This window comes from Manis javanica, chromosome 1 (assembly GCF_040802235.1).
Source record: "Manis javanica isolate MJ-LG chromosome 1, MJ_LKY, whole genome shotgun sequence".
NCBI classification, from domain to species: Eukaryota; Metazoa; Chordata; class Mammalia; order Pholidota; family Manidae; genus Manis; species Manis javanica.
Window position 1 is genome coordinate 74648810 of NC_133156.1, and position 25642 is coordinate 74674451.

Genomic DNA, 25642 nt, shown 5'->3' on the forward strand with positions numbered 1-25642 from the left:
CCAAGTCTTGAAGCTATTTCTAGTAAACAAAAAGGCATATTCAGAGTACCTTAAATAAATGTTTACTTTTATAGGCATTTCTTAAATCTCTGGATTTTGGTATGTCATTTAAAAATACTTCTATATATGGATGGAAATTAGTGATACTGTATCATATCCTTGCAAATACATCTGTCAATGTCAAAGGTTTCACTTAAAAAAAAAAAAAACTTTTATATGACCCAAATGGAAGAATTAGATACAGTTAAAATCCTTCAGGAAAAGTGTTTTTTATTTTCTTCTCAGTGCCTTGAAAAGGTTTATTCACCTTAACACTGGCTTATATTTCCCAGATTTAGAACAGAATAGTTCCTGCATCTCTGATGAGATAGAGACATAGCATTTAACATGGGTGGAGGTTGAAATCTTACAGGTATGTACATGACTTTTAAAGAATTTTTAGAGTGACAAAATGTATCCAATATAAGCAGTATTATTATTTTTGCCCACTCCCTGCCATTAGACAGTATTTGTGGTATTATTTTTAGTGAAGTCTGCTTAGACCTAATAAATAAAGACTTTAAACAGATGCTAAGGAAGGCTGTGTTCTCTGAAACAAATTCTCAATCAGTTTTATGACACATGCCTGATGTCTTTACCTGCATTCACTACCAGGAAATAAAGATGAAATTAAATACTTATCAAAATCTCATCAATGATATCAGTGCTGTGTTCATAAACCATTCAGAAAGATCTGAGAAACCTTTCAAAGTTATGCGACATCAGAGCCTAGTTCTTAAATTGCTTTGGGGGAAAAAGCAGGTTTTAAAATTTCAGATATATATTTTTTAAGCAGAAGTTTGGTAAACCTAACTTCCATGAAGCCAGATGCTATACAGTGCAAAGACTAATGTGGCCAGTGGCTGCAAGCAAACAATTACTGCTCAGGTTTTATATAAAGAAAATGACAGTCCAGCTTGACACAGTAAACCAACAGGATTCAAGCCACTGAATAGCCTATGAACTAGGTTTTATTCTTGGAACTTGCTCTGTGGTGACATATACTCTGCATTTTCTTCTGACTTGATTCAAGTCTCAGTATGTTTTGTGGTGGTTGTAAAGTGCAGAAGTCCTAACCTCTGGCAAAGAAGAGTCCTACCCAAAAAGGGATGTGGTGCTTCCTGGTCTATCCAGGTAATCTATTAATTTATTATTAGCAGCCCAAGATGAGATATGTGCCCAATGTATAATATTTTATGTTTGACTTATAAACATTAACCCAAAAAAAGTATCAAATACAGTTCAAGAGCCCAAGAGGAAAGGGGTAATGAGAAATCAGAACATTTAAGTATGTTTAAAGCATTGTTTTTCAAATGTTAACAACAGCAACAAAATTTAAGTGCAAACTGAACATACTAATGAGATTTACAGGCACTGTGTGTAGAATGTGCAAAAGTTTGCAAATGTTTTTCCTTTCTGTGTGTGTTGCTTTAAGAAACAAACTATCAAGTATATCTCTTAGAAATATAAAGTTCCTTTCTCTCCCAACTGAAGGCAATTTTTGTAAGTTCAGAGTTTATCAATACTCAGGACAATAACACAAGTGAACTAGACAAATTCAGTTTCTTTCTGGGAAAAGAATAACAAACCAATGTTTAGGATGTCAAAGACCCAACAAATACCACTTTCTCTAGAAGCCACCCAGAAAAATTTTATGTTGTCCAAGGCTTTTGTTCTGCAAGAGTCACCATCTACAGTGAAGATTTTATATGCAGATACCTTTAAAAATTAAAAGAAAAAAATCCAATAAACCATTTGATACAATTTTCTAAGTTACAGGCATAGTAAATATAACCCAAAAACATAAAGACACAAAACACAACAGACAACAAGAAGGAATTTCCTCTAAGTAAATGAGACTGGATTTTAACAGAAAATTTAAAAAAACTGTTTAAAGCAATTCTAATCATTATACCTCCCTCTTTATAGGAAATAAAACTGGATCATGGTGAGAGAGCTGAAGGGAATTTAACCCACATGTTGATTTCCTTTGGCTTTGGTCAACAGTTTTAAGCTTGTTGTAGGCTTAGAATAAGTCCACTTCTCTCTGAAGTTAATAAGAGCCCATCTCTCTAGATAGATCTCAGAGATTCCCTCACCTACCTATAAGAGCTCTTCAGTCACCATAAACTTTTAAAAACTATGAATGAACAAAAGTGGTCTTGTCCTTGGTTCTTGTTCCAAAAATCCTGTAGTTTTGACCAGACTCTGTGGGTTACTTACTGTGTGTGTTGGTGTTTTGGGTAACTGCAAAGCTCAAGGAGATACTGCTGTAAGATGTGACATGCTAATGTGGCTTTATCACAGCCACCTGCATTTGGGTTTCAGAGAGTCAAATAGACTTGGATGGTCATTTAGTTTAAGGGCCTGGCCTAGTATTTTAAAGAGCTCTTCATTATAAGATTAATGTTTTTAAACATTCTGTTACTACAATAATTCCACTTACTGCTTTTCAGGGAATTACTCTATAGATTTTAAAATGTGCAATTTACACTAATAGTATAAAGAGAGAGATGGAACACTCAGAGGTGAACTTCCTTCCTGTCACCTGTAACACCCAGGTCCTTAGAAGGTACAATTATCTTCATTTGCAACACACACCCAACTTACCAGTGTGAACTTTAACTTGTATTTTTTTCATCAGCTTTTGGCTTGGAAGTTTCCTTCTTTGCCTAAAAGGGAAAGCAAACTCATCAATGATCTCTTCTTTTAATATCAAAAATCTGATCAACCAGTAGAAACTTAGAAGGTAGGGAAAAATAAGATGGTCTTTTCTAAGTATATTCTTTTCATTCACCCAAATACTATAAATTCTTTCCCTTCAAGTTTATACACTGAAAATAACCTTAAGTGATTCTAAATATTTTATTCTAGACATGTTTTTTTCTGAAGGCCAGGGTAATCAAAAAAATACATAGCTGATTTTGGATGGTATTCATTCATTCTATGGTGGTCTCTTCTACTTGGGGGAATTGTTGGGCAGCTAATCCACTTAGTACATAAGGTTTTTATGCTTTCTATTTTTGATCATGTACTTTGTATAACTGAAATTAAATAAGCAAACAAATAGTTTATCTATTTGAGATATAATGGCATGAGCTACTAATTATCCAGTTTCTTACATCCTTTATAGATTTTACTACATGTTTTTTTGAGGTATAACTGACATATAATGTTAGTTTCAGATGTACAACATAATGATTTGATATTTATATAGCAAAATGGTCAACATAACATGTCACCAGAAATTTTTTTGCCTTGTGATGAGGACTTTTAAGATCCCTCTTAGCAACTTTCACATTTATAATGCAGTATTATTAACTATAGTCACTATGCTGTATGTTATATTGCCATAACTTATTTTATAACTGTAAGTCTGTACCTTTTGACCCCTTTCATCCATTTCACCCACTCCTTACCCCATGACGTTGGCAACCACCAATCTATGAGTTTGTTTTTTGCTTTGTTTTTAGATTCCACATATAGGTAAGATTATAGTATTTGTCTTTCTCTGATTTATTTCACTTAGCATAATGCACTCAAGGCCCATCCATGTTTTCAGGAATTACAAAATTCCTGCTTTTCTGTGGTTGAATACTATTTCATAATATATATACCACATTTTTTGTATCCATTCCACCAGTGGACACTTAGGTTGCTTCCCTGTCTTGGCTCTTGTAAATAATGAGCATGGGGGTGCATTATCTTTTTGAGTTAGTGTTTTCATTTTCTTTGGATAAATACTCAGGATTGCCAGATAATCATAGTTTTATTTTTCATATTTTTAGGAACCTCCATACTGTTTTCCATAGTGGCTGTACCAATTTACTTTCCCACCAACAGTGCACAGGGGGTCCCTTTTCTCTACATCCTTGTCAACACTTATTTCTTGTCTTGATACTAACTATTCAATGATTAGTGATGTTAAACATCTCATGTACCTGTTGGCTATCCGTATGTCTAGCAAAATGTCTATTTGGATCCTCTGCCTATTTTTAAATTTTTTTGGGAGGTTATTGAGTTGTATGAGTTATTTATATATTTTGAATATTAACCCCTTATCAGATATATGACCTGCAAATATTTTCTCATATTTGGTAAGCTGCCTTTTCATTTTGTTGATGGTTTCCTTCATTGTCTGGAAGCTTTTCAGTTTGATGTCATCCCATTTATGTGTTTTTGCTTTGGTTGCCTTTGCTTTGGGTGTCAAATTCATAAAATCACTGCCAAGTCTGATGTCAAGGAGCTTACAGCCTATGTTTTCTTCTAGGAGGTTTATGGTCCAGGTCTTACATTCAAGCCTTTACTCCACTTTGAATTAATTTTGTGTATGGTGTACAACATAGGGGTATAGCGTTCTCAACACTATCTAATGAAAAGACTGTTCTTTCTCCATTGTTTATTCATAGGTCCCTTGTCATATATTAATTGACCATGTATGCATGGGTTTATTTCTGGGTTCCCTGCCCTGTTCTATTTGTCTGTTTTTAGGCCAATACCATACTGTTTTGATTATTATAGCTTTGTAACATAGTTTGAAATCAGAGAGGCATGTTGCCTCTAGCTATGTTCTTTTTCAGGACTGCACTAGCTTTTGGGATCCTTTTTGGTACCATACAAATGTTAGGGTTTTTTTTCTATTTCTGAAAAATGTCATTGGAATATTGATAGGGAGTACACGGAATCTGTACATTGCTTTGGGTAGTATGGACAATCTTTTATCTGTGCCTTCAATTTCTTTAATTAATGTCTTGTAACATTCAACACACAGGTTTTTCACCTCCTTGATTAAACTTATTCCTAGGTATTCCTTCTGATACAATTATAAATGAGATTTTTTGAATTTCTATTTCTTACAGTTCATTATTAGTGTGTAGAAACACAGAGATTTACGTATATTGATTTTGTGAATCCTGCAACTTTACTGAGTCTGTTCTAACAGTTTTTGGTGGACTCCAGCATTTTCTCTATATATCATTGCAAACAGTGAGTTTTACTTCTTCCTTTCCAATTTGGATACCTTTTATTTCTTTTTATTGTCTAATTGCTCTGAACAAGACATCCAATGCTATGCTGAATAAAAGTGGTAAGAATAGGCATCCCTGTCTTTTTCCTGATCATATAGAAAAAGTTTTGAGCCTTCACCATTGAGTATGAGGTTAGCTGTGGGAGGGTTTGTCATATATGGCCTTTATTGTGTTGACGTACATTCCCTCTATACCCACTTTGTTCAGAGTTTTTACCATAAATGGATACTCAATTTTGTTAAATGCTTTTTGTACCTGAGATGATCAGATGACTTTAATCCTTTTTTTTATTATATGGTGTATAACCCTGATTGATTTGCAGACTACTGGAACAAATCCCACTTGATTATGGTATATAATCTTTTAATGTATTGTTTAATTCTAATCTGCTAATATTTTTGTTGAGGAGTTTTCCAATCTAGTTCATCAGAGATATTGGCCTTTAATTTTCTTTTCTTCTGGTGTCCTGGTCTGGCTTGGTATGAGGTAATGCTCTCCTCATAAAGTGAGTTTAGGAGCAGTCCTTCCTGTTCATTTTCTTAGAAGAGTTTGAGAAGGGTAAGTGTTAATTCTTCTTTGCTTCACTGGTGAATTCTTGTACCAAACATTCAGTCTGTTCCTGGACTTTTGTTTGTTGGGAGATGTTTGATTACTGATTCCAACTCTTTACTTAATTGGTTTGTTTAGGTTTTCTATTTCTTCATGATTCTGTCCTAGCAGGTTATTTTTTTCCAGGTAGTCCAATATGTTGGCATATAATGGTTCATAGTAGTCTGTTATGACCCTTTGTATTTCTGTGGTATCAGTTGTAATATCTTCTTTCATTTCCAATTTTACTTATTTGAGACCTTTCTTTCTTAGTGTGTCTAGCTAAAGGTTTGTCAATTTTACCTTTTCTACTGTCTTTTTAGCCTCTATTTCATTTACTTGTTATTTCCTTCTTTCTAATAACTTTGGACTTGGTTCTCCTTTTTCTAGTTCCTGAAGGTATAAAGTTAGGTTGTTTGAAATTTTCGTTTCTTGAGATAGGCCTGTATGGCTTTGAACTTCCCTCTTGGAACTGCTTTTCCTGCATTGCGTAATATGTTTCAAGGTATTTTTTTGATTTCTCCTTTGATGCATTGGTTATTTAGTAGCATCTTGTTTAATCTTGACATAACTGCAAACTTTCTATTTTTCTTATACTTGATTTTGTTTTATATCATTATGGTTAGAAAAGATCTGATTTCAGTCTTAAACATATTGAGATTTGTTTGTGGCCTAACATGGGCCTGTCCTGATATTGCTCTGTGTGTGTTTGAGCAAAACATGTATTGTGTTTGTTTTTAGATGGAGTGTTCTGTATGTATCTGTTAAATCCCTCTAATGTAACATGTCATTTAAGGCAGATGTTTATTGATTTTCTGTCTAGATGATCTGTCTATTGGTGAAAGTGGGGTATTAAAGTCCCCTACTATTACTGTATTGCTATTTTTCCCTTATGTCTATTAATACTTGCTTTATATATTATGTGCTCCTATGTTGGGGCATAATGTTATATCCTGTTGCAGAATTGACCCATTTACCATTATGTAATGCCCTTCTTTATTTCTTAGTATAGTCTTTGTTTTAAAGTATTTTATCTGATTTAAGTATAGCTACCCCAGCTTTCTTTAGGGTTCCATTTGCATGGAATATCTTTTTCCATCTGTTCACTTTCTGCTAGTTTCCTGTAGGCAGCATTTAGATGGGTTTGTTTTTTATCCATTCTGCCACTATGTCTTTTGATTGGAGCATTTAGTCCATTTACATTTAAAGTACTTACTGATAGGTGTGTACTTATTGTCATTTGCTGTATTGTTTTATGGCTGTTTTATAGTTTCTTGGTTCCCTCCTTTTTCCCCTGTTCTTTTTCTTTGTGATTTGATGATTTTCTTTGTAATATGCTTAGATTCCTTTCTCTTTCTCTTTTGTGTACCTTCTATAGGTTCTTGCTTGTGGTTGCCATGAGCAAGTTTTTTTTTGATATAACAAGTTATAATCAACTTAAAATAGTCTTGTAAGTTTGAATGTTTTAAGTTTTTACTCCCCACACCAAGTTTTGTTTTTGATACCCATCTTACATATTTTTATCTTATATATCCCTTAACCAATTATTGTAGTTAGTTATTTTTACTTCTTTCATCTTTTAACCTGCATACTAGCTTTATATGTGATTAATTTACCATTTTTGTAACATGAGTATTCTGAATTTTACTATTGACAGTGAGATTTGTACTTTCACATGTTTTCTGGTTACTAATTAGTGCCCTTTCTCTTCAGTTTGAAAAAAGCACTTTTTAAAAATTATATGATCCTATTCTTGGTTTCAAATATACAACACAAGTGGTTCAACAATTATCCATATTATTAAATTTTTATAAGAAAGAAATCCTTTCTTACAAGGCCAGGTTACTGGTGATGAACCCTTTTAAGCTTTTACTTATCTGGAAAACTTTCTCCTGCATTGTGAATGACAGCTTCATCGGGTAGAGTATTCTTAGTTGCATGTTTTTTTCTTTAAGCACTTTCAATACATTGTGCCACTCCCTTCTGGCCTGCAAAGTAAAGTTTCTGCTGATAGTTTATGGGAGTTCCTGTGTACATAAGAAGTATTTTTTTCTTTTTCTGTGCTTAAGGTTCTCTCCTTGTCTTCAGCTGGTGTCTTGGTGTGGCTATCTCTGGGTTCATCTCTGGGCTCATCTCTGGAACTCTGGGCCTCCTGGACCTGGATGTCTCTTCCTTCCCCTGGTTAGGGAGGTTTTCAGCCATTATTTCTTCAACTAAGTTTTCTGCCCCCTTTTCTGTCATCTCCTTCTGGGACCCCTATATTGCACATGTTGGTCTGCTTGATGATGATGTCCTGTAAGTCCTTTAGCTCTGATTGGGTGAGTTCCACTGCTCAGTTTTTGAGTTCACTGATCCTTTCTTCTAGTGTATTTTTGAGTTCAATTATTGTATTCTTCAGCTCTCTGACCTGGATTTTATATTTTCATATATTTTCTATCTCTTGCAATTCTATGAGCATCCACTCCTATCCCAAGTTCACTGAGACTCTTTATGGCTGTTATTTTGAACTCTTTATCAGATAAGTCACTTATCTCCATTCTATTAAGATTTTTTTCCCTGAAGTTTTATCTTGTTCTTTCATTTGGAACATAGGCCTCTGTTTCTTCAGTTTTCTGACTCTCTACGTTGGTTTCTATGCCTTAGATAAAAATAGCCACTTCTCCCAGTCTTGAAGGAATGGCTTTGTGTAGGAGGTGAACCTTATTTTTAAACCCTGCTTTTGTTGTCTCTTAAATTTTTGTCATTGTCTAAGCAGCCTACTTCATTTTTATGGTTCCCAGTAGTTGAAGGTGTGCCAAGATCTGTCAGTGTTCCAAAAGGAGGATTCAGCACCTAAATACAGGCTGATTGGAAGCCAGTTCCTCAAACAGCAGCTTTTAAAGTATCTAAGTATATATGGTTCTGTGGGACAAGTGTAAGTCTTGCTGGTCACCAGACCCAGGTGATTGGGAGGCAGTCACAAAAACTGGGGCTCCAGAAGTATGTATAAGCCCCTTTCTGTGACATGCCAGTGACCTGGAGCAAGGTAGGGGGAGAGAATGAGATGGCAAGCACTGGCCTGCATTCCCTGAAGAGCACACACCCAGAGGCCCGCAGGTGCGTGCTAAACCAGAAGGCTGCCTCTCAGGCCACAGCTCCAGGACAAACAAGCCTCTCCCACAGAAAGATGGGGGGTGTTTCAGTCTTTCTGCAGTGCTGGTCAGCCTGCCATGATCAGTCTCTCTAATTGTTACAGGCCTGGGGGACTCAGGAACATCAGCCACATTGGCCACCAGAGCCTGGTGATCAAGAGGATTCCCTGGACAGTGACTGCAGAAATCACGGTACCAGGTATGTGTAAAAGCTCCCTCTGGGAGATACTGGCACTTTGGATCACAGCAGAAGGAGAGAGTGAACAGTACCCACGCTGAGGTGCTGGAAAAGATTACAGTCGGCCCATAGATGTGTATTAACTGGAAGCCTATCCCTTAGGCTGCAGGTATGAAGATAAGCTAATAGTATCTGTCCCAGAGACTGGGCACCTCAAACTACGCATGTTGCTGTGCCATGAGGGAAGGAGGCATCAGAACTTGTTCTCTGTTGGTTACAGTTCTGTCAGACCCATAAGCATAAGCCCTGCTGAATAACAGAACCAGATGGCTCTAGACGTGTTCCCTGGAGGCAGCTATAAAAAATCAGAGCACCAGAGGAGCGTACAAACTTTTTTCTGGGAGACACTGGCTAAAGTGGGGAAGAGACAGAAAGCACAAAGATGGTGCTTGCCAGCTTTCATCCCAGAAAGTAGTTCAGCAGGCTCCTAGATGTGTGTGAAATTAGATGCCTTCCCCTCAGGCCTACACATAAAAAAAGCCAAAGTCTGGGAACCTGACTGCCTCTGTTCTGGGCTGGTAAGTCTGAGCTGTCAAACCCTTTAAGAACCATCCCTTAGAGTGCTGTAGCCTGGGGGTCCTGGGGAAGTGAACCCCACTGGCCTGCAAGCTAGATGGTTTAGGGGCCTGGCTCTCAGGTGCAGAGCTTAGAGTTGGGATGCCTGGTGTAGGATTCCCTCTTAATGTGGGTCACTGCCCCAGGGCTGGGGTTGATGGAGAGATTATGCCCCCGTCTCTCCTACCTGCTAAATGAGTAGGAATCACTCATCTAGCTTCTGGCTTTTTTTTTTTCAGAGGAAACTGTTTCTATGGAACTGTAAATTTGGTGTGTCTAAACTGGAGGAAGTGAGCTCAGGATCTTCCTATGTTACTGACTTGAACTAGAACTCACTCTCCTGGTTTTAAAGGTACACCTTTATCTCATCATAGTCAGGGGATCACAGTAATAGCCATTTGCATCATGTTACTGGAATTGGCAGGGATCTAGAAGTTGTCAACTTCCATTCCTTCCCTGATGACAGTTTGCGTAATTTTAATAGGAAGCTCCCAGCTGTTGTGCTTCACTAAGCCCAATTCTAAGAAACTAGACCTTGTAACTTCCACTTTCTAGAGCGACATGCAACACTGTCTTCCCTCCCAGATAGTATCTAATGATATGCCGATTCACAGTAACTCTAAGCCCTTCTCTAATTCTATATGCCACTTCTATGTTCTAGTTTACATAAACCACATTCTCTGGTGGTGTCTCTCTACCATGCACATGTTTATTTTAACCTGTCTCAATTTGCTGTGTTCTTAATGAATAGCATATTGTAATCAAATTAATTTTTCCTTACTGGTATATAAAGTAATGGTTTATTTTATAATTGATGGCAATTTAGATTTAATGCAATACAGTCTATAACTCTGTACTGTCAATGTGTTATTCAGGTAGAAACGTGCGGCAGGCAGTGAGAAGCGGGGGTCTGGGTCTTTGCAGAAGCGGAAGTGTAAAAGAGAGTCACTCATTCCAGCAATCGCAAAGTCTCAATCCATTACACATAAACTCTAATGCCCACAGGCATATTACTGAGAGATCAAATGAACTAAGGATTGACAAGGACCAATGAGACAGCAACCGGACTGTCACTGCTGATCTCAGGCAGAGCTTAAGAGGAGGAAGAGGAGGGAAGGTGAAGGAGAGAAATGGGGCAGCAGGGCTTGTCAACCTGAGGACTGCTTTTAAAGTGGGGAAAGAACTTGAACATGTTTGTATTATTACAAGGGAAAAAAAAGTATAGGCATACCTCATTTGAGATTCACAGATAGTACGTTTTTTACAAATCAAAGGTTTATGGCAATCCTGCATCAAATTGCTCAGTGTCTTGTTTCAAATTTGATAACACTTGCAATATTTCAAACTTGTTCATTATTTATTATGGTGATCTGTGATACAACTCACTGACAGCTTAGATGATGATTAGCATTTTTAAGCAATAATCAAGGAATGCACATTGTTTTTAGACATAATGCTGTTCATGCTTAATAGACTATGGTATAGTATAAACTTTTCATATGCACGGGGAAACCAGGGGATTGTTTGCTCTGTTGGTGTGGTCTGAGACTGAACCTGCAAAATCTCTAAGGTATGCTTGTATTTGAGACAAATAGATTGGACAGAGTTGAGTACTGACCCCTGAGAGAAAGAAGGGGCATAAGGGCAAGGAAGAGAGAGGGGTTGTTAGTGGGAAGGGGACCCCAGGGACTCTCTGCAGGGTGGCCTTATTTTCTCTTTGAAGTAAAAGGCAAGGCTATCTGCAGACAGTGGGGGATAGGGGTTTGGGGGAAGGGGAGAGGGCCTACCCTGATTCTGGGCTTGCACAGATGGGTCAGCTGATACTGGAAACAATAAAGTTACAGAAGGCTCAGCCATGTTTTGTGTGATAAGGGCTGGTGATAAAGGAAACTTGAATTGTGTCAAAAATGTTCATTTAGATTTTTAAGGTACCAGTTCACAAAGGTCTTTAAAACTTCAATTTTTTTAGCAAGACATGCTAAGGGACAGATAGGACTTGGAACAATTATTTCACATTAACTAGATCCCAACTGAAACTGTAGGACTAAAAGTATATTTACTGCACTGTTTACCTTTGCAGAATCCTTTGCTTTACTCCCACTTTTAGGTGCTTTGGAGCTGGAAGCAGTCGTCTTCATCTTGTCTTTATCCTAAAGCAAAGGAAATGTAATGAAGCTATTGCTGTGCTGTTACCAGTCCATCTGGCTACAAGCAACTCACTCTAAGTAATGGAAAACTTAGAATTTTAATCATGATTTTTTTTTTGAATAGTGAATGTACACAGAATGTTTAACGTAGGAGGTAAAAAAAGAATAAAAATAAGGAGGAAAATGTGGGTCACACTGCTGCTGTGCCAGTAGAGCAAGAATAGGATAGTGTTTTCAGTGTTATGGAAATATAACAATGGAAATAATCCAAGCTGGAGAAAGTCACATATAAAAAGTCCATTCACCACAAAGGCATTACTTATGCATTTCAGGAGTGAGAAACAGGATGCCGAGGTAGTCCAGAAAACGGACAATTCAATGATTGAGAGAGATGTTTAATACCGCATATCTAGTTGCTAGGTTTTGGCTGTTGTTAATTTTTTCAGAAAAGAACAATGAAGGCCACTCAATTCACTCTTCCACTTGACGTGAGGGGTGTAGTTTATGGACGTCATATAACTTGCCAGACTAGTTTTTTCATTCACTTTTAATCGCTAGGCACTCTGCCTGCTATGGAACAGGCATTCTGCTCATGCTGAGCCCTGAGGTAAGCTACCTCTGCTGCGCTGCGGGCTGCCCAGCTCACTGACGACACTGTTTGTTATGGTGATGCGTGATTGCCACAACGTGCTGACAGCTCAGGACGGTTGGCATTTTTTAGCACTAAAGTACTGAGATATGTACATTGTAAACATAATTCTTAGGCACTGAGAAACCAAATTCGTTTGACTTGCTTTATTGCCATGCGTGCTGTATTGTGGTGATCTGGAGCCACGCCCGCAGTATCTCCTAGGCATGCCTGCCTGGGCCTGGGGAGGGAGTCCTCCTGAAAGAGCTGGCACCTGAACTGGGCCCTGAGCAGTAAGCAGTCAGCCCACCGGCCAGGGCAGGAAAGGCCAGGAGACCCGGAGGGCAATGGGCATCAGGAGGCAGTGTAGTTGGGTGGCTCTCACTTTAAGTGAACGAAGACAAATCCTGACTGTCCCAACAACATGGTATGGCAACCAAAAATGGCGGTTATGGAGATTACAAAGCAATGTGGAAAACATTTATGATAATAAGTGGTGATTACATATTAACTATGTGAAACATACATGTAAGGAAAAACAAGCAGTATACCAAATAACAGTGTGTGTAGAGTAGCAGAATTAGGTATTTTTGTCTTTCTCTTATTTTCAAGTTCTCTATGGCATCAATCATTTTACAGTCTATGTATAGATACACATATTCAAACAAAGTCCATATGAAAAAATACACTACCTTTGCTGTATTCTCTGAGGCTGCTGGAGTTGAGGGGCAGCTGTCAAGCTCTCCAGAGAGGGCATCGATGGGGTCTTTGTCATCTGCATGTTTCTGAGATGTTAACGGAAACAACCATCAGTGAATAAGTACAAGGCAAAAATGCTATATAGGATATTTTCCTACATCACTGAAAAGAGGCTTATTTAAGAAACATCTTTTCCTAACATATAGTCATGGAAATGTTAAAAATATGGAAATCTTGACAGCTTTATTTTCTTCCATCCTTTTCTATAAGGTGCTCAGAATTCTCTGAGCCTCTATTTTCTAATCTGGAACTCTCTGTCTTGAAGGGCTCTTATGAGAGCTAAGTGAGAAATCACTCATTAACACATCCACTTTTTGCATGCATGTCTTGGCATCATACCAAGCACAGGGTAGGCACTTAGTCACTTTAGATATCTAAAATGTAAAATAAAGTTTCAGCAATAATGAAAAAACAATCTTTTTGGAAACATGCTGCTATGATATTTACCTTTGATTCCTCAGATTTCTCTGTAGGTGGCTTTCCTTGCTTGCCCTTAAAAACAAATATCGATATTTAAAAAGGCTTACTTAGGTATAGTGGGTCTTTATACAATTTATTATTCACTGACTTATATAAAATGGAGTATAGATTTGCAGTAACTGATAAACCTGGGTCCTTACTATTTCTCTGCCAGCTTTGCATTATCACTACCCTATAACTATCTCAATAGCCTTGAGGAAAATTCAAGACAGTCTGGTCCTGGAGGTGAAAGAAACAATTATTTAGGAACTGTCTGCCACTGTGTGTTATATTTCTTAAAATAGTACAAAGAGTAGCTTGTGTTTTTATGTCTTATTAGATTTAATTACCCTTTGGAAGGATCTGAGGCACTGGAATAGTCCACAGGTACAGTTTTTTTTAGTCAGGATTATAAGTACAACTCACCAGGGATTTCCCCATCTACAAAGGCAAGGGCATTAACTAATACATTTCCCAGAGAATACAAGCAGGGTCAGGTGCTTCTGTCAAAGGAGGGAGGATTCTAGCAGGATGCAATCCCCATCTTGAGGAATACTGAACACAAGCAAGGAGAACTGATTCCTGAACCGGGAGACACACACTGGTGACACTCTAAACCAGAGCCATCACACCCACCAGACGAGTCAGTACAGAAAGAGGATGATAGAATTTGGGCTTGCTTGTTTTTATTTGAAGAACAGGCCTGGAAAGGGTTATTTATCATCTCATTTCCTTGCAACTAGGCGCGGAGGAGGAAGGGTAGGGTACAGGCCGGGTTGATGTAAAAAAACACTGGCTTCCATGTTAGAGACAAAAGGTCAGGGACTTCTTGATAGATATATTTAGATATAGAAATAGGACTTGTGATAGGGAACATGGTTTTGCCTGTCCTCACTCAACAGCACTGGTGGTGGTGCAGCGAAGGAAGGAGACCCTTTCTTGGAGGGCCTTTTTTATTTGCCCTATCAATTAATCCAATACTAGCTCCCTTTGTGCTCTCCAACCAAAACTCTGCTTCATTCAGGATTACAAATATTCTTTTTCATAGCCTCTTCTTGCAAAGAGAACAGATCTGTGTACAATCCTTGGAATCGTTAAGCATCAGTGAGTGACTTAACATTATTCAACCCTCTTTATGTCACAGTGCCTGCCTTAGTGAACAAACACTGTTGGCTCAAATATTAAACAGAATCCTAGACCGCTGCTTGTCAAGGTACATTAAAAGTAGTCACCCTAGGTTATTATGCTATTGTTAAAGTGTCCCTTCTACTCACTTCAGGTGAAGTCTGGATTTAAGAAGCTTTGTAGTGTCTATCTAGTCCAGACCTTTGCCTTTAATTACCTCATTATCATTATCCAGAAGGTGTCTGTAGTCAGGAGGGATGGTGTCATCTCTTTCTCCCAGCTTGTCTCTATGTTCAGCTTTAGCTCTTTCCTATAAACATTCAACAGACATAATATTCATTTCCTCTTTATAGAGAATACATTCTAAAACAGAACATTCAGCATTTGTACTTTTCTAAGGCAAAACATACAGTCTATTTTGATTTTTTAAGCAATAAAAAATGGATGACTTCAACAGACTTAATGAAAAAAAGTAACCCCCCCATACTTCTGTATGTCACTCCACATCTGCAAATTTTCTATCTGTAATTTAAATGGAAATAAATGACTAAATAATCATGGTCAGGAGTCATGTAAGGAGATAAAACCCATGGGTTTTTCACTGTGCCTTGGCATTTAGAGAGGGAATATGTGAATTTCACTGTGCCTTGGCATTTAGAGAGGGAATATTTACAACTCTGACTCTTTATAAGCAGCCCTGAAGGACCAGGCCAAGTAGCAAATCTGATGGCTGTGCTGCGGGTGAGGAAGGGTCTGCTGCTGAGTTAGCAGCGCCTGCCTCCCAGCAGCCTTGCCCCGGAGGGGCTCAGCTGGTCTCTCCTCTCTTCTCTGCAGGTTTAGTGACACTCACTTCCCACCCCTGGGTAGTGTACAGATTTTAGTTTTCTGCATCACTAATTTTATTTTTCAAATATAGATTGAGTCCACATCAATAGTCCCAAACAATGAGAGGGCATTTCAGGGAATCCTTAGGCCTTGATTCTACCTTTAAAACACTGATTTGGCTGGTCAGCTACTTCCCGGTTCCAAGCTAACCAGATGGTTAAGTACATATCGTTAGGCATGAATTAGCACATACACCTTGCATCAGGTAGGCAGTGAGAGCCTCGCACACACACCTCTGCACAGTGTGACCACTAGCACAACTCTCTTCCCAAGGGTTTGCATGTGGAGTGCAGGGCAGGGGCGCTGCTACTCTGTGCACAGAGCATGTTGCCCAAATGCATGTGTGTATACCATCCCTGATGTCCTGACTATCAGATAAAACCAGGAAAAGTTAATGTGGGAAGAGGATAAAATCAACCCAGCAGAGCTGCGCTTTTCCATCATGAAGTCTCACAAACAGGCCACTTGCCTGACACCTGGGCCACAGCAGAGTCCTCGCTGACGACATAGGGAGACGCAGCAGACCACAGATAGGAAAAAATGAGACAGGTTATCCAACCATCTGCTATCTCCAAAGTCAGACGTGGTTTTTTGGTTCCCTTTATGTGGAGGGTGGGGGGTTTTGCTATAAGAATCTTAAATTTTCGCTTTACCTTGACTTTATCCTCTACTGGTTTGTCATCATCTGGCTCAGGCTGCCTCTGCCCTAGAGTGTCAGCAAGCTGATCCAGGGCATCGTCAAGTTCTTTGCTGTCACTCTGCTAAAATATAAATCTCAATTAGTCGCTGATTAGCCAAATCAGGTCATCTGTTGAAGTGTAGCCCCAACAGTGCCACTGCGAGTTCCAGGGAGACGGGCGGGCGGGTGGGAGGCCCCGCCCCCGCAGTCCCCGGCCCCGCAGTCCCCGCGTGGTGCTCTCTCTCCTGCTCTTTCCCTCTTGGCATTTTCCTGTGCCCGCCTACCCTACTCTTCCAAGAAAACAGGCCTCTCCTAAAAAGATGGGACTCCTGGCCTGATTCACTGGAAAATATGTTTAATGATGCTTTCAGGGTAACACTACTGGTGACAGTCTAATGTCCCCAGCAAAGAGAATGCACATGAATTATGACAGCTTAGTTTAACTTTTTGATTCTCAAGAGTATTCATTTAAATAGAGCTTTAAATGTAGGTTTTAGCACTGTCTTCAAATAAAAATTAAATGAAACTACATTATCTGATAGGGAAAGTGATGGGACATTTTAAAACATATTTGTGAAGACATAAAGGCTATTGACTGGTGTGTTTATAATGGCCTTGGTCAGGGCAGAGCCTCCGGCATGAGTGTTAAAGGGGAGGCATAGCAGCAGCCTCGGTTATGAGGGAGCCTGCCTTTCTGTTGCACCACGACCTTCATCACTGGGGGTATATGGAACACACTTGCCACGGCATTTTTCTGGTTTTAAGTGCTTTGTTAGAGCCCAGGATTGTAGCTGTTAATGGTGAGGCTGCCCGAAGTGGGTCTGGGATTTGTCACTGGGCCTTTGCCTGTCTTCAGGTGATTCTGAGGTTCACCCAAAAGGATGAGAAGTCGTTCAGAATCTCAGACTCCAGCACTAAGTAAGCTTTGATGCTACATCAAAATGAAAAGAAGCAAAGCTGACTTCACTACAGCTACTTCATCTCCATCTATCAAAAGAGGTGCTTGTTCTCCACCAAAGGAGATGGGGTCTGGTTTAGGGCAACCTCTTTATCTTTTGATGTGCTGTGGTCTCCTTGATAATGTCTAATTTGGTACTGTACGGAAAATTAACCAAGGAAGTCTGGGAAAGCTTTGGTCCTACAGTCTTGCCTCAGAACCTGTAAATAATTAAAACAATATTGATGCTGAAGTTTTTCTACGGCTGGCATCAAAATGACAAAGTTTTGCTGGTGTGAATGGGAAGAAAATACTACTATCCCATGAAAGGTTTGTGAACTAGGGAGAAGCTCAAACACCCAGAAATTTCATAATATACAATCAAGGTGAAATAATAGGTAGTAGTTATACTGTGTGTCTGGAAAAATGTAAAGAAGGAGAAAATATCAGGAAAGCCAAACTTTTTTAAATCGAGTAATTCTAATATATATATACAATTCACATTGCACTTTAAATTCTAATAAAGCAAAAATAATACTAAGCTCCTTGACTATGTGTAAAATGCTTTCATATACATCACTTCATTTAATCATTCCTGATATTCTCTGTCATCTCCATAAATCGCCAGTCTTCTCTCTTCGGAGATAAGGTGCTCGATCTTCCTAACAGTTTTATTTTCATTTATTCTAAGCAGAGAGGCCTATTTTCTTTCCTGCTGTTGCAAAAACGTATTTTATAAAGTGTTGCTTACTGGAGTATCCGGGGTTGGTGGGCTTGCAGAGTGGGTGGCTGGAACTGGGGTTTGGGAAACCACTTCAGACACAACAGCAGAGAGTTTAGCATCTTCAAACTTCTTTTGTTAAAAAAAAAGAGAGATCTTTGTAAGTAATACAATGTATACAAAATTATGCCCACCATGCCACCACTGAACTACAGCTCTCAATAAAGCTTTATGAGTGTCTTTTCCAAATGTACATATAGGAACATAATCTAAAAGTAATTTTTATTCTATGTCCTACTCCACTGTAGTAGTTTCCTATTTCCTATTCATATTTATTATTCTAAATGTTGTTCAGTAACCTAATGACTTATTGTTTCCTGGTTTGTTTCACAGTTCTTGACAATCACTTGTTTGCAGTTTTTCAGCTCTTTCTTTGTAACTGGTTGCTCTGAATAAGTTCTAGAAGTGGTTCTTTTTATGGTGCTGGCTGTATGGTGCCAAACTACCCTGTCCAAAGCTGCAGGAAATCCATGCTGCTAAAAGCAGTGAGCACACGTGTCTGTTTCCCATGGCCTCACCTTCCTAAATTAGATACTTACCACATATTTTTAATTCTGATAATATATGAGGTGCAGTGATGTACTACTGTTGCTTTAATACTTGGTATACAGTGTGAAGTTTTAGTTTTAGTTTTTTCTTAGGTCAAATATTCTTCCAGAATATTTCTAAAATAACGATTTCTTCTTTTGAAAAATATACTAAGTCTGCCTTTTATATTCAGGATTTTTCCCCCATTACCTATAGATTTTCTTTTTGAATCAGAACAGTATTTTAAAATCATTATTATATAATAAATTCTAGTGTTTAGTTGGGTTAATTTTCCCTAAAAATACTGAAAATTGCTTTTCAGTATTTTTTCATGTTATCATTTATTTTTCAAATATATTTTAGTATAATTTTGAGTTATACAAAGCCACTTTAATAGAAACTAGCTTATAAAAGAAAAGAATGACAATTATGTCTGGTTAAGACATTTAATCAAACTGTCTTGGATGTATGGGTTTAATTTCATGTTCTTATTTTTCTATTCATGTGATCTGTTCTGGTTTTCTTTACATGTCTGACATCTCATACTAGCTTAATAATGAATATTTGATCCTTGAAATTAAGTAGATATTCTAACACATTAAGGGATTGTCTACTTTTTAAAGGCTTTTATTTGAAATGTAAGTAAGATTTGAAATATTTATGTGGACATATTTGATATTCTGATGCTATAATTGATTTTCCTGCTAGTGAATGAAATCTTTAATTAGTGACAATGGTAAGTAAGTACTTTAGTAATTTTATATTCTATTTGTTAAAACTTATACATCTATAGATTAAGTGACTTTGTTGGTAATGCTACATTAATCTAGCTTTAAGATTAAGACCATCATTACTTGTAGAAGCAACTTTGTAGGCCATCTTTTTGAGGACATATTTATGTTACATGCAAACTACCTGGTGTTAAACATGTAAACGAGTCCATTTTAAATTTCTAGTGGAAGGAAAGTTTGAGAATAGTTCTAATCTCTTCAGTTTTCCTCTTGCTGTGAATTGTGTTTTGTATTTTAAAAATTCCTTAGAGAATATTGCACAGAATGTTTCTTATTAAGTTAGTTATTCTCTTGCATTGATTGCATCTTTTGCAGTTTAAAATTAAATTTTTACTTGTAAGATTTCTCCCCCCATCAATATTTTATAAAAAGACATTCTTAGAAAACCAACTGTTGGCTTTGAACTACTAATTTAGTTGATTCTTATATTGATTATTGTTCCTATTTTAAAATTTGTTTTATTTCTAAGATTTTTGTTTTCTCTTTTTGTCTCCTATAAAATTTTAGTTATTTCAGAAGAAACAACTGTTGGCCAGTTAGCTTTCAGGCTGCTATTTTCATTTCCCACTACACTTCTGGTACTTTCTCTTGGGAGGTTACTTTATAATAGCTTATTTAAATTTGAAATTTAAAATCTAATCATCATTTGGCTATGTAGCTCTCTTTTTTTTCTATTATTGATGAAGGCATTTATGTCGATAAATGTATCTCATTAATACTGCTTTGGTTGCTTATCAAAGATTTTGATTTGTAATGTCTTATCCTTGATTTTTTAAAATAGTCTAGTCTGAATTCCTGACAAGTACTAGTGAAATATTTTTTAATTTCTCTCTTTAAATAAAATTTGTTCTATTTTATTGTGAAAAAATGAATATGGTATACACGTAGCCACTCTCGCATATCTGAACATTAGTTACTATCCAGCATATGATACTTTTCCTCTAAAGTTCTTGGGAGTTATCCCCAAATAATTTTCTACCTTGACCATTTGATTTTACATAATTGGTTATTTCTAGTTTATTAACTGTGCTATTGACATTAACAAATTTTATCCTTTGCTGATTGTTAAGTTTCTGAGAGTAGGATTTTAAAAAATTTGTTGAAAAAAAACATTTACAAATGGTTGCTTCATCTCTAACATTTCACTGCTGTACATCTTCTGGGGGGCAGGGTGGGTGGGGGGAGACATAAAAACTCAACTGGAACATTTTGTTTGGTTTCCTAAAAGGAAAAAAACCCCCTGACTATTGTAATAATAATAAAGCCAGGACGAGGAAGGGCATCAAGGTATTGGTTCCTATGCTCTTCATCACTGTGATGAGGCATGGTGCTCTCACAGGGGTGTAGTGAGGAACACGCACTGGTTAGTCGTCTTTCTTTGAAGGTTTTATTGGTTCAGTGAGAGCAAAACTCCAGGCAACTCCAAGGAATCATTGTTTGTTCTAGCTGTCACTCATTCTGTCTACGTCTCAACGGATATAAATATACTTCATGTCATTTTCCGCATAGAAACCCTGTTGACAACCCAGACCCCACAACAAAAAGGTTCTGCAGATACGTAAGTTTGGGAACTGCAGCGGACTACAAGGTATGTTGGCATACAAAAACCCTGAAAATCCTATAGTAGAGAAACCTGCTTACCACCAGCCAACATTTCCCCAACTTTCTAGTAAGAGAATTTCCTTCAAAGACTGATACAGTCCATATGGAGCTATGTTTCCCAGGAGGCACTTTGGAAAATGATAAATTGTAGAAATATCAACAGGTTGGCTGAGAAATAATTTTGGATAAAATCAGTTTTAAATTCCCTTTTCATAGACAGACTTGAGAGAGTACATGCTCACTGGTCAATTTGTTACACTGTTGAAAACATCTACTGTGCTAGGACAGTATTTCATGATGCAACACATTCTTAATGGCTACAGTGGTTTGGGAGCCATTAATTTTGTGATTTTTTTCCTCAGCTCCCAAGTCAGATTCCCAGTCACAAGTTCCATTTATTTCTGCTACCCTAAAAGTAAGGAAATAAAACAAGTTTCAGACTTACAAGAGATGAACTGTTTTGGAGACTGGTGAAGTCTTTAGAGATGGCATCAAGAAGGACGTCTTCACTCAAGGGCTGCAAGAACATGAAACATTTCAATAAATACCACTTCATTTGTCTCCTCTCCAAATGATGTCACTATTTATATGATGATCAGCAATTAAAAAGAAAGCTATGCCCTTTCTGATTTGCCATTGGGGCTAAATGAGAAAAATGTACTCAACACACTGGTTTGCTTACCAGAAGTGATTCCTTGGGCTCTTTTGGCAGGAGTGGTTTTCCATCTTTATCCTAGCCAGAGAGAGAGAAACACGTCATTGAATCACTTCACATTTATCCTCTGTTGGAATCCTTGTAAACATTATGAGGTTGACAGGTTACACCTGATGCTGCTGTGCACCAGGAACTAGATCCATCATTTCAGGGGACAGGTTCCCTGACCGGAGAATATGCTCTAATAGAGTTCATGTCAACAAAGAGCTCACATATGCAGGCACTCTTTAGGCCCTGGGGGCTGCAAAATGGACTGGGTGTGGCTCGTGACCTCAGAAGCCCACAAAGCAGCAACGGGAGACAAACGTGAACAGTTAACACAGGATGGCATGTGATATGATGAGGCTTAGAGGACATGGTGGGAGCATGGGAGGAGATGAGGCCCCTACCTGCCTGGGGGGCTTTGCAGAAGCTCCCTTGGAAAAACTGGTAAACTCTACAGGCAACACATCCTGTAGCAAGTGCTGGGCAAGCCACAGAACCTAGGATACAGAACGTTCCTGCCCATCAGAGCTCATCCCTTGGGCAGGACGCTCTGAAACTTAGAGTTTAGATGATGCCAAATACCAAATACCTCTAAGTGTCACTGCTGAGTAACAGGACCAAACCAGTAAAGTACTTGGGCTCTTTAGTAACAGAAGATTTATAAATAAATGGCAAATCCTACTTATCCAAATGCACAAAAATAAATAAGCACAGGGTTCTCTCTATATATATGTACACATACTTTTTCTCCAAAATAAAAAACCTTGGCCAGTTTATTTAAAATTCAAGGAAGTGCAATGGTTTAGAGTGTCACCAGCTTCCCTGTTGATCGACGTGAACTCTACCCCATTTCCCATCTCCTTTGCAGGTTTCCTTCACATTATGATCATTCTTCAGTTAGGAGGGAAAAAGAACTTGGGTTTATTTTCTACCATCCCTTAGCTGTATTGGCAACAAACTTCCCAGCTAATGCATGGGACCCTGAAGGGCATCTTTGTTTCACACTCAACCTGAAGTTACCCTGTGTCTGGAAGCGGAACTTGTGGTTTACTCTCAGAGAGCAGAGCCTCACTAAAGAGGCTTGATGTGAACATAGTTGATACATGACAATATAGGATTTAAACAAAAGATTGAGCCAGCACCTGAAAATATTATAACATATTTAATTTATAAAATATTGTAAAATATAAAAGCTTATTTTAGGCCTAGATAAGAAGCCCATGTCATCTTTTAATAATGTGAGTTACCAAGTAATTACTAATATGGGGCATCAACAAGTTAAGAGGAAGAGGAAACTACAGAATGAAGTCAGGGAAAGCTAATCAACTGCTTTCTTAAAAGCTGCTACTAAAACTCAGAAGGGGAGAAAGAAAGTAATCAACCTCTTACTCAGAAGACAGTTACCTGCACCTGACCAGCCTTTATACCAAATGGGGGGAGTGGGGGCAGCTGTGATGGGACATGTGGCTCTAAGTAGCTTTCTAAGAGCCTTGCAGAGCAGCTTACAAATAAGCCCAAATTAATAGAAAAGCCATGGTTTTGACTGAATTGTCAAATGCAGAAAGAAAGCAGAATAAAGGTATCCAGAATAATTAACTTTTACGTCTTTGCCAAATAAATGAATGGTGCACATGGTTGAGTAACAGGAGTTATCGATTTGATTTTCCTGAATTGTTAATGAAGTTTAGTTGAATATCCTCTGAAATAGAGCATGTTTTGAAGATCACTGACATTTGTCCTACTGTTCATGCATCTGTCCCTGTTCAAGTGGCTGGACTTAAACCACAAGATTCATAGTGCGGGTCACCCCCCATGCACTTGTCCTGTATAATCTGGACAAAGTAAACAGGTCAACTAACCTCTCAATGTTAAACAGGCTCTCTTACTTTTTCAATTTGTATCTAAGAGTTACAAGTTTCTCCTTATAGGAAATTATTGTTCCTCATTTTAGTTTTCTTATCTCTATAAAGGTTTCCTAAGCTTTTTTTATTTCTGATAATGTAACAAACCACATACTAGATGGAAAAAAATTAGGTAGCTTAAACATTAGCAGCCTTCTTTCACTAAAGGGAGGAATGAACGGCCATTTAGGAATATTTTAGGTTTGTAGTTGGTGTACTAACAGGGTATTAGTGGACTAATACTCTTTGGTGTTTGAAATATTAAGAAACAGTATCTTTATGTTCCAGGTCCCTCCATGTCCCTTCTTTATGTATATGAAATCAATATGTATTAAAATAAAAAAGGCCTCAGCCTGTTTACCTTGACTTCTTCTAATCTATAATCAGGAGGAATTGTTTCTTCTTTTTCACCAAGTTTCTCACGATCCTCTTCTTTGGCTTTCTCCTGAATAAAAATTATACCATTTTCATTGTTGATACATCTTTTCCCCATAAAGGATGTGTGATTACATTTGAGTTAAGTACATCTGTTGTTAGGTTAGAACTCAGTAACCTCATCTTCGACACTGTATCCTGGTTCAGGAGGCTCAGACACCACCATGAAGCCTGCTGGGTTAAAAGGCAGTAATGAGAGGAGTAAGCGGCTGTCACCTCTCTCCTGAGTCCGCTGGCACGCAGGTGGGCAGGCAAGATGCAGAGAACCCTGATACATGGGTGCCCTGAAACACTGCAGCAGACGCAGGTTTTGGCTTATTACACAGGGTATGTGTAGGAATGGAGAAAAGCAGCTGGTCATGTGTTGTGGGAAATATTTTTTTAAATGACTAACTTATTTGTGGAGTAGGCTCATGAATGACAGACATTCTGGAAGTACCTGAGCTGCCATTACCTTGACTTTATCCTCCACAGGCTTTCCATCTTCCGGATCTGCTTCCTTTTCCCCCAGGCTACCAGCCAAGGCTTCTATAGCATCGTCCGGCGCTGGGCCCTTGTGAAAGCACATTAGTGGGTGTACTAAGTATGTGGCTAATCACTCCTTTTAAAAGAAACTCCATCAACCAATTCAGAAGGGCATAACCTTATTTTAGGCCCATGTCATCTTCTAATAATGTGAATTATCAAATCAATTAGAATTTGTTTAAAAAACCTAAAATGTTAAAAAAATAAGAGTAAGTTTCTTATTGATACATTAGTGTATGCAACATATATTGATGCTGAGAAACTTACACTGTCTAACCCGGCATTTTGGTTTGGAAATAAGTAAGACAATGGAATAGATATACCACAGAGAGGCTGAAAGCTAGGAGAGAAAAAAGTAGTGGTTCTTGGTGATGCCCTAGAGCTGGCACAGGAAAGATTTTCAGAAAGGCCCACCAGAGGACATTCTTCCCAATGTTCCGCTATTTTACTTGAGAATTAGTCTGGTCCATGTTGGAGGCGGTGGCTCAGGCTGAGCCTCTACTGGGACACAGAAGCTTGTGATCTCCATGTGGCTTCACTGGGCAAAGTGGATTCACGCTGATTCAGGAGACTGCCTGTGACCGACTAACCTGAGTGGTGCAAGAGAACCATCTACCATCTACCTGTGGTCCAGCTGCTCAACATGAAATGTGCTCCTTACGATGTAATGAGCCATGCTGGTATTTAAAATGAAATTGGATGAATATGGAACATAAATGATGTAAAGGGAAAATAATAGAGAAAGTATGTTTGGGCTAAAAGATAGGACTGGATCTGACTTTTTCCAAACCACAGGTCGTGATCCATAAATTAGTGGCTTATGAAATCAATTTAATAGTTCCTGGTCAGGACTTTTTCTATAAGGAAAGACCAGAATAGAAAACAATGTGTCATACATAACAAGGATACATACCGTTTATTAAACTGGTTTCCAGTGTATGGGTGCTGACTTGCAATACCAATTGCAATGAATTGCTTATAGTTGGTCTTGGTCAAAAGTGTGAAAGCCCCTGCAACTGTCTGAAAGTTTATTCTTATTACAAATGTCTATGACCTCACATAAAGTATACATATTTGAATTTCAGAGTAATGTCTTTCTGTTTTATCGGCTTAGCCATCATTGTAAAAGAAAAGTTATTTTTCTGCTAAGCTGCATTGCAAAAGGTTAAGACTGCCAATGTG

The 25642-nt window shown here is 38.1% G+C and overlaps 1 protein-coding gene across 12 annotated transcripts in view; it reads right to left on the bottom strand.

Annotated features, from left to right (window-relative positions):
* Positions 1-1217: 1217 nt before the first annotated feature.
* CAST (calpastatin) overlaps positions 1218-25642 on the bottom strand; it is a 130195-nt gene continuing 105770 nt past the window's right edge. For 7 of the 12 annotated variants that reach the window (XM_037012153.2, XM_037012154.2, XM_037012148.2 and 4 more), the window contains 12 exons: positions 24390-24488; positions 23862-23945; positions 21582-21632; positions 21345-21416; positions 17949-18050; positions 16235-16342; positions 14914-15006; positions 13560-13604; positions 13046-13138; positions 11651-11728; positions 2650-2711; positions 1218-1758 (listed from right to left, as the gene is read on the bottom strand). In XM_037012153.2, the coding sequence (XP_036868048.2) occupies positions 2661-2711; positions 11651-11728; positions 13046-13138; positions 13560-13604; positions 14914-15006; positions 16235-16342; positions 17949-18050; positions 21345-21416; positions 21582-21632; positions 23862-23945; positions 24390-24488 (876 nt within the window). In that variant the 3' untranslated portion in view covers positions 1218-1758; positions 2650-2660. The remainder of the gene's footprint in view (positions 1759-2649; positions 2712-11650; positions 11729-13045; positions 13139-13559; positions 13605-14913; positions 15007-16234; positions 16343-17948; positions 18051-21344; positions 21417-21581; positions 21633-23861; positions 23946-24389; positions 24489-25642) is intronic. The other 5 variants (XM_037012161.2, XM_037012151.2, XM_037012150.2 and 2 more) reach the window with 4 other exon arrangements.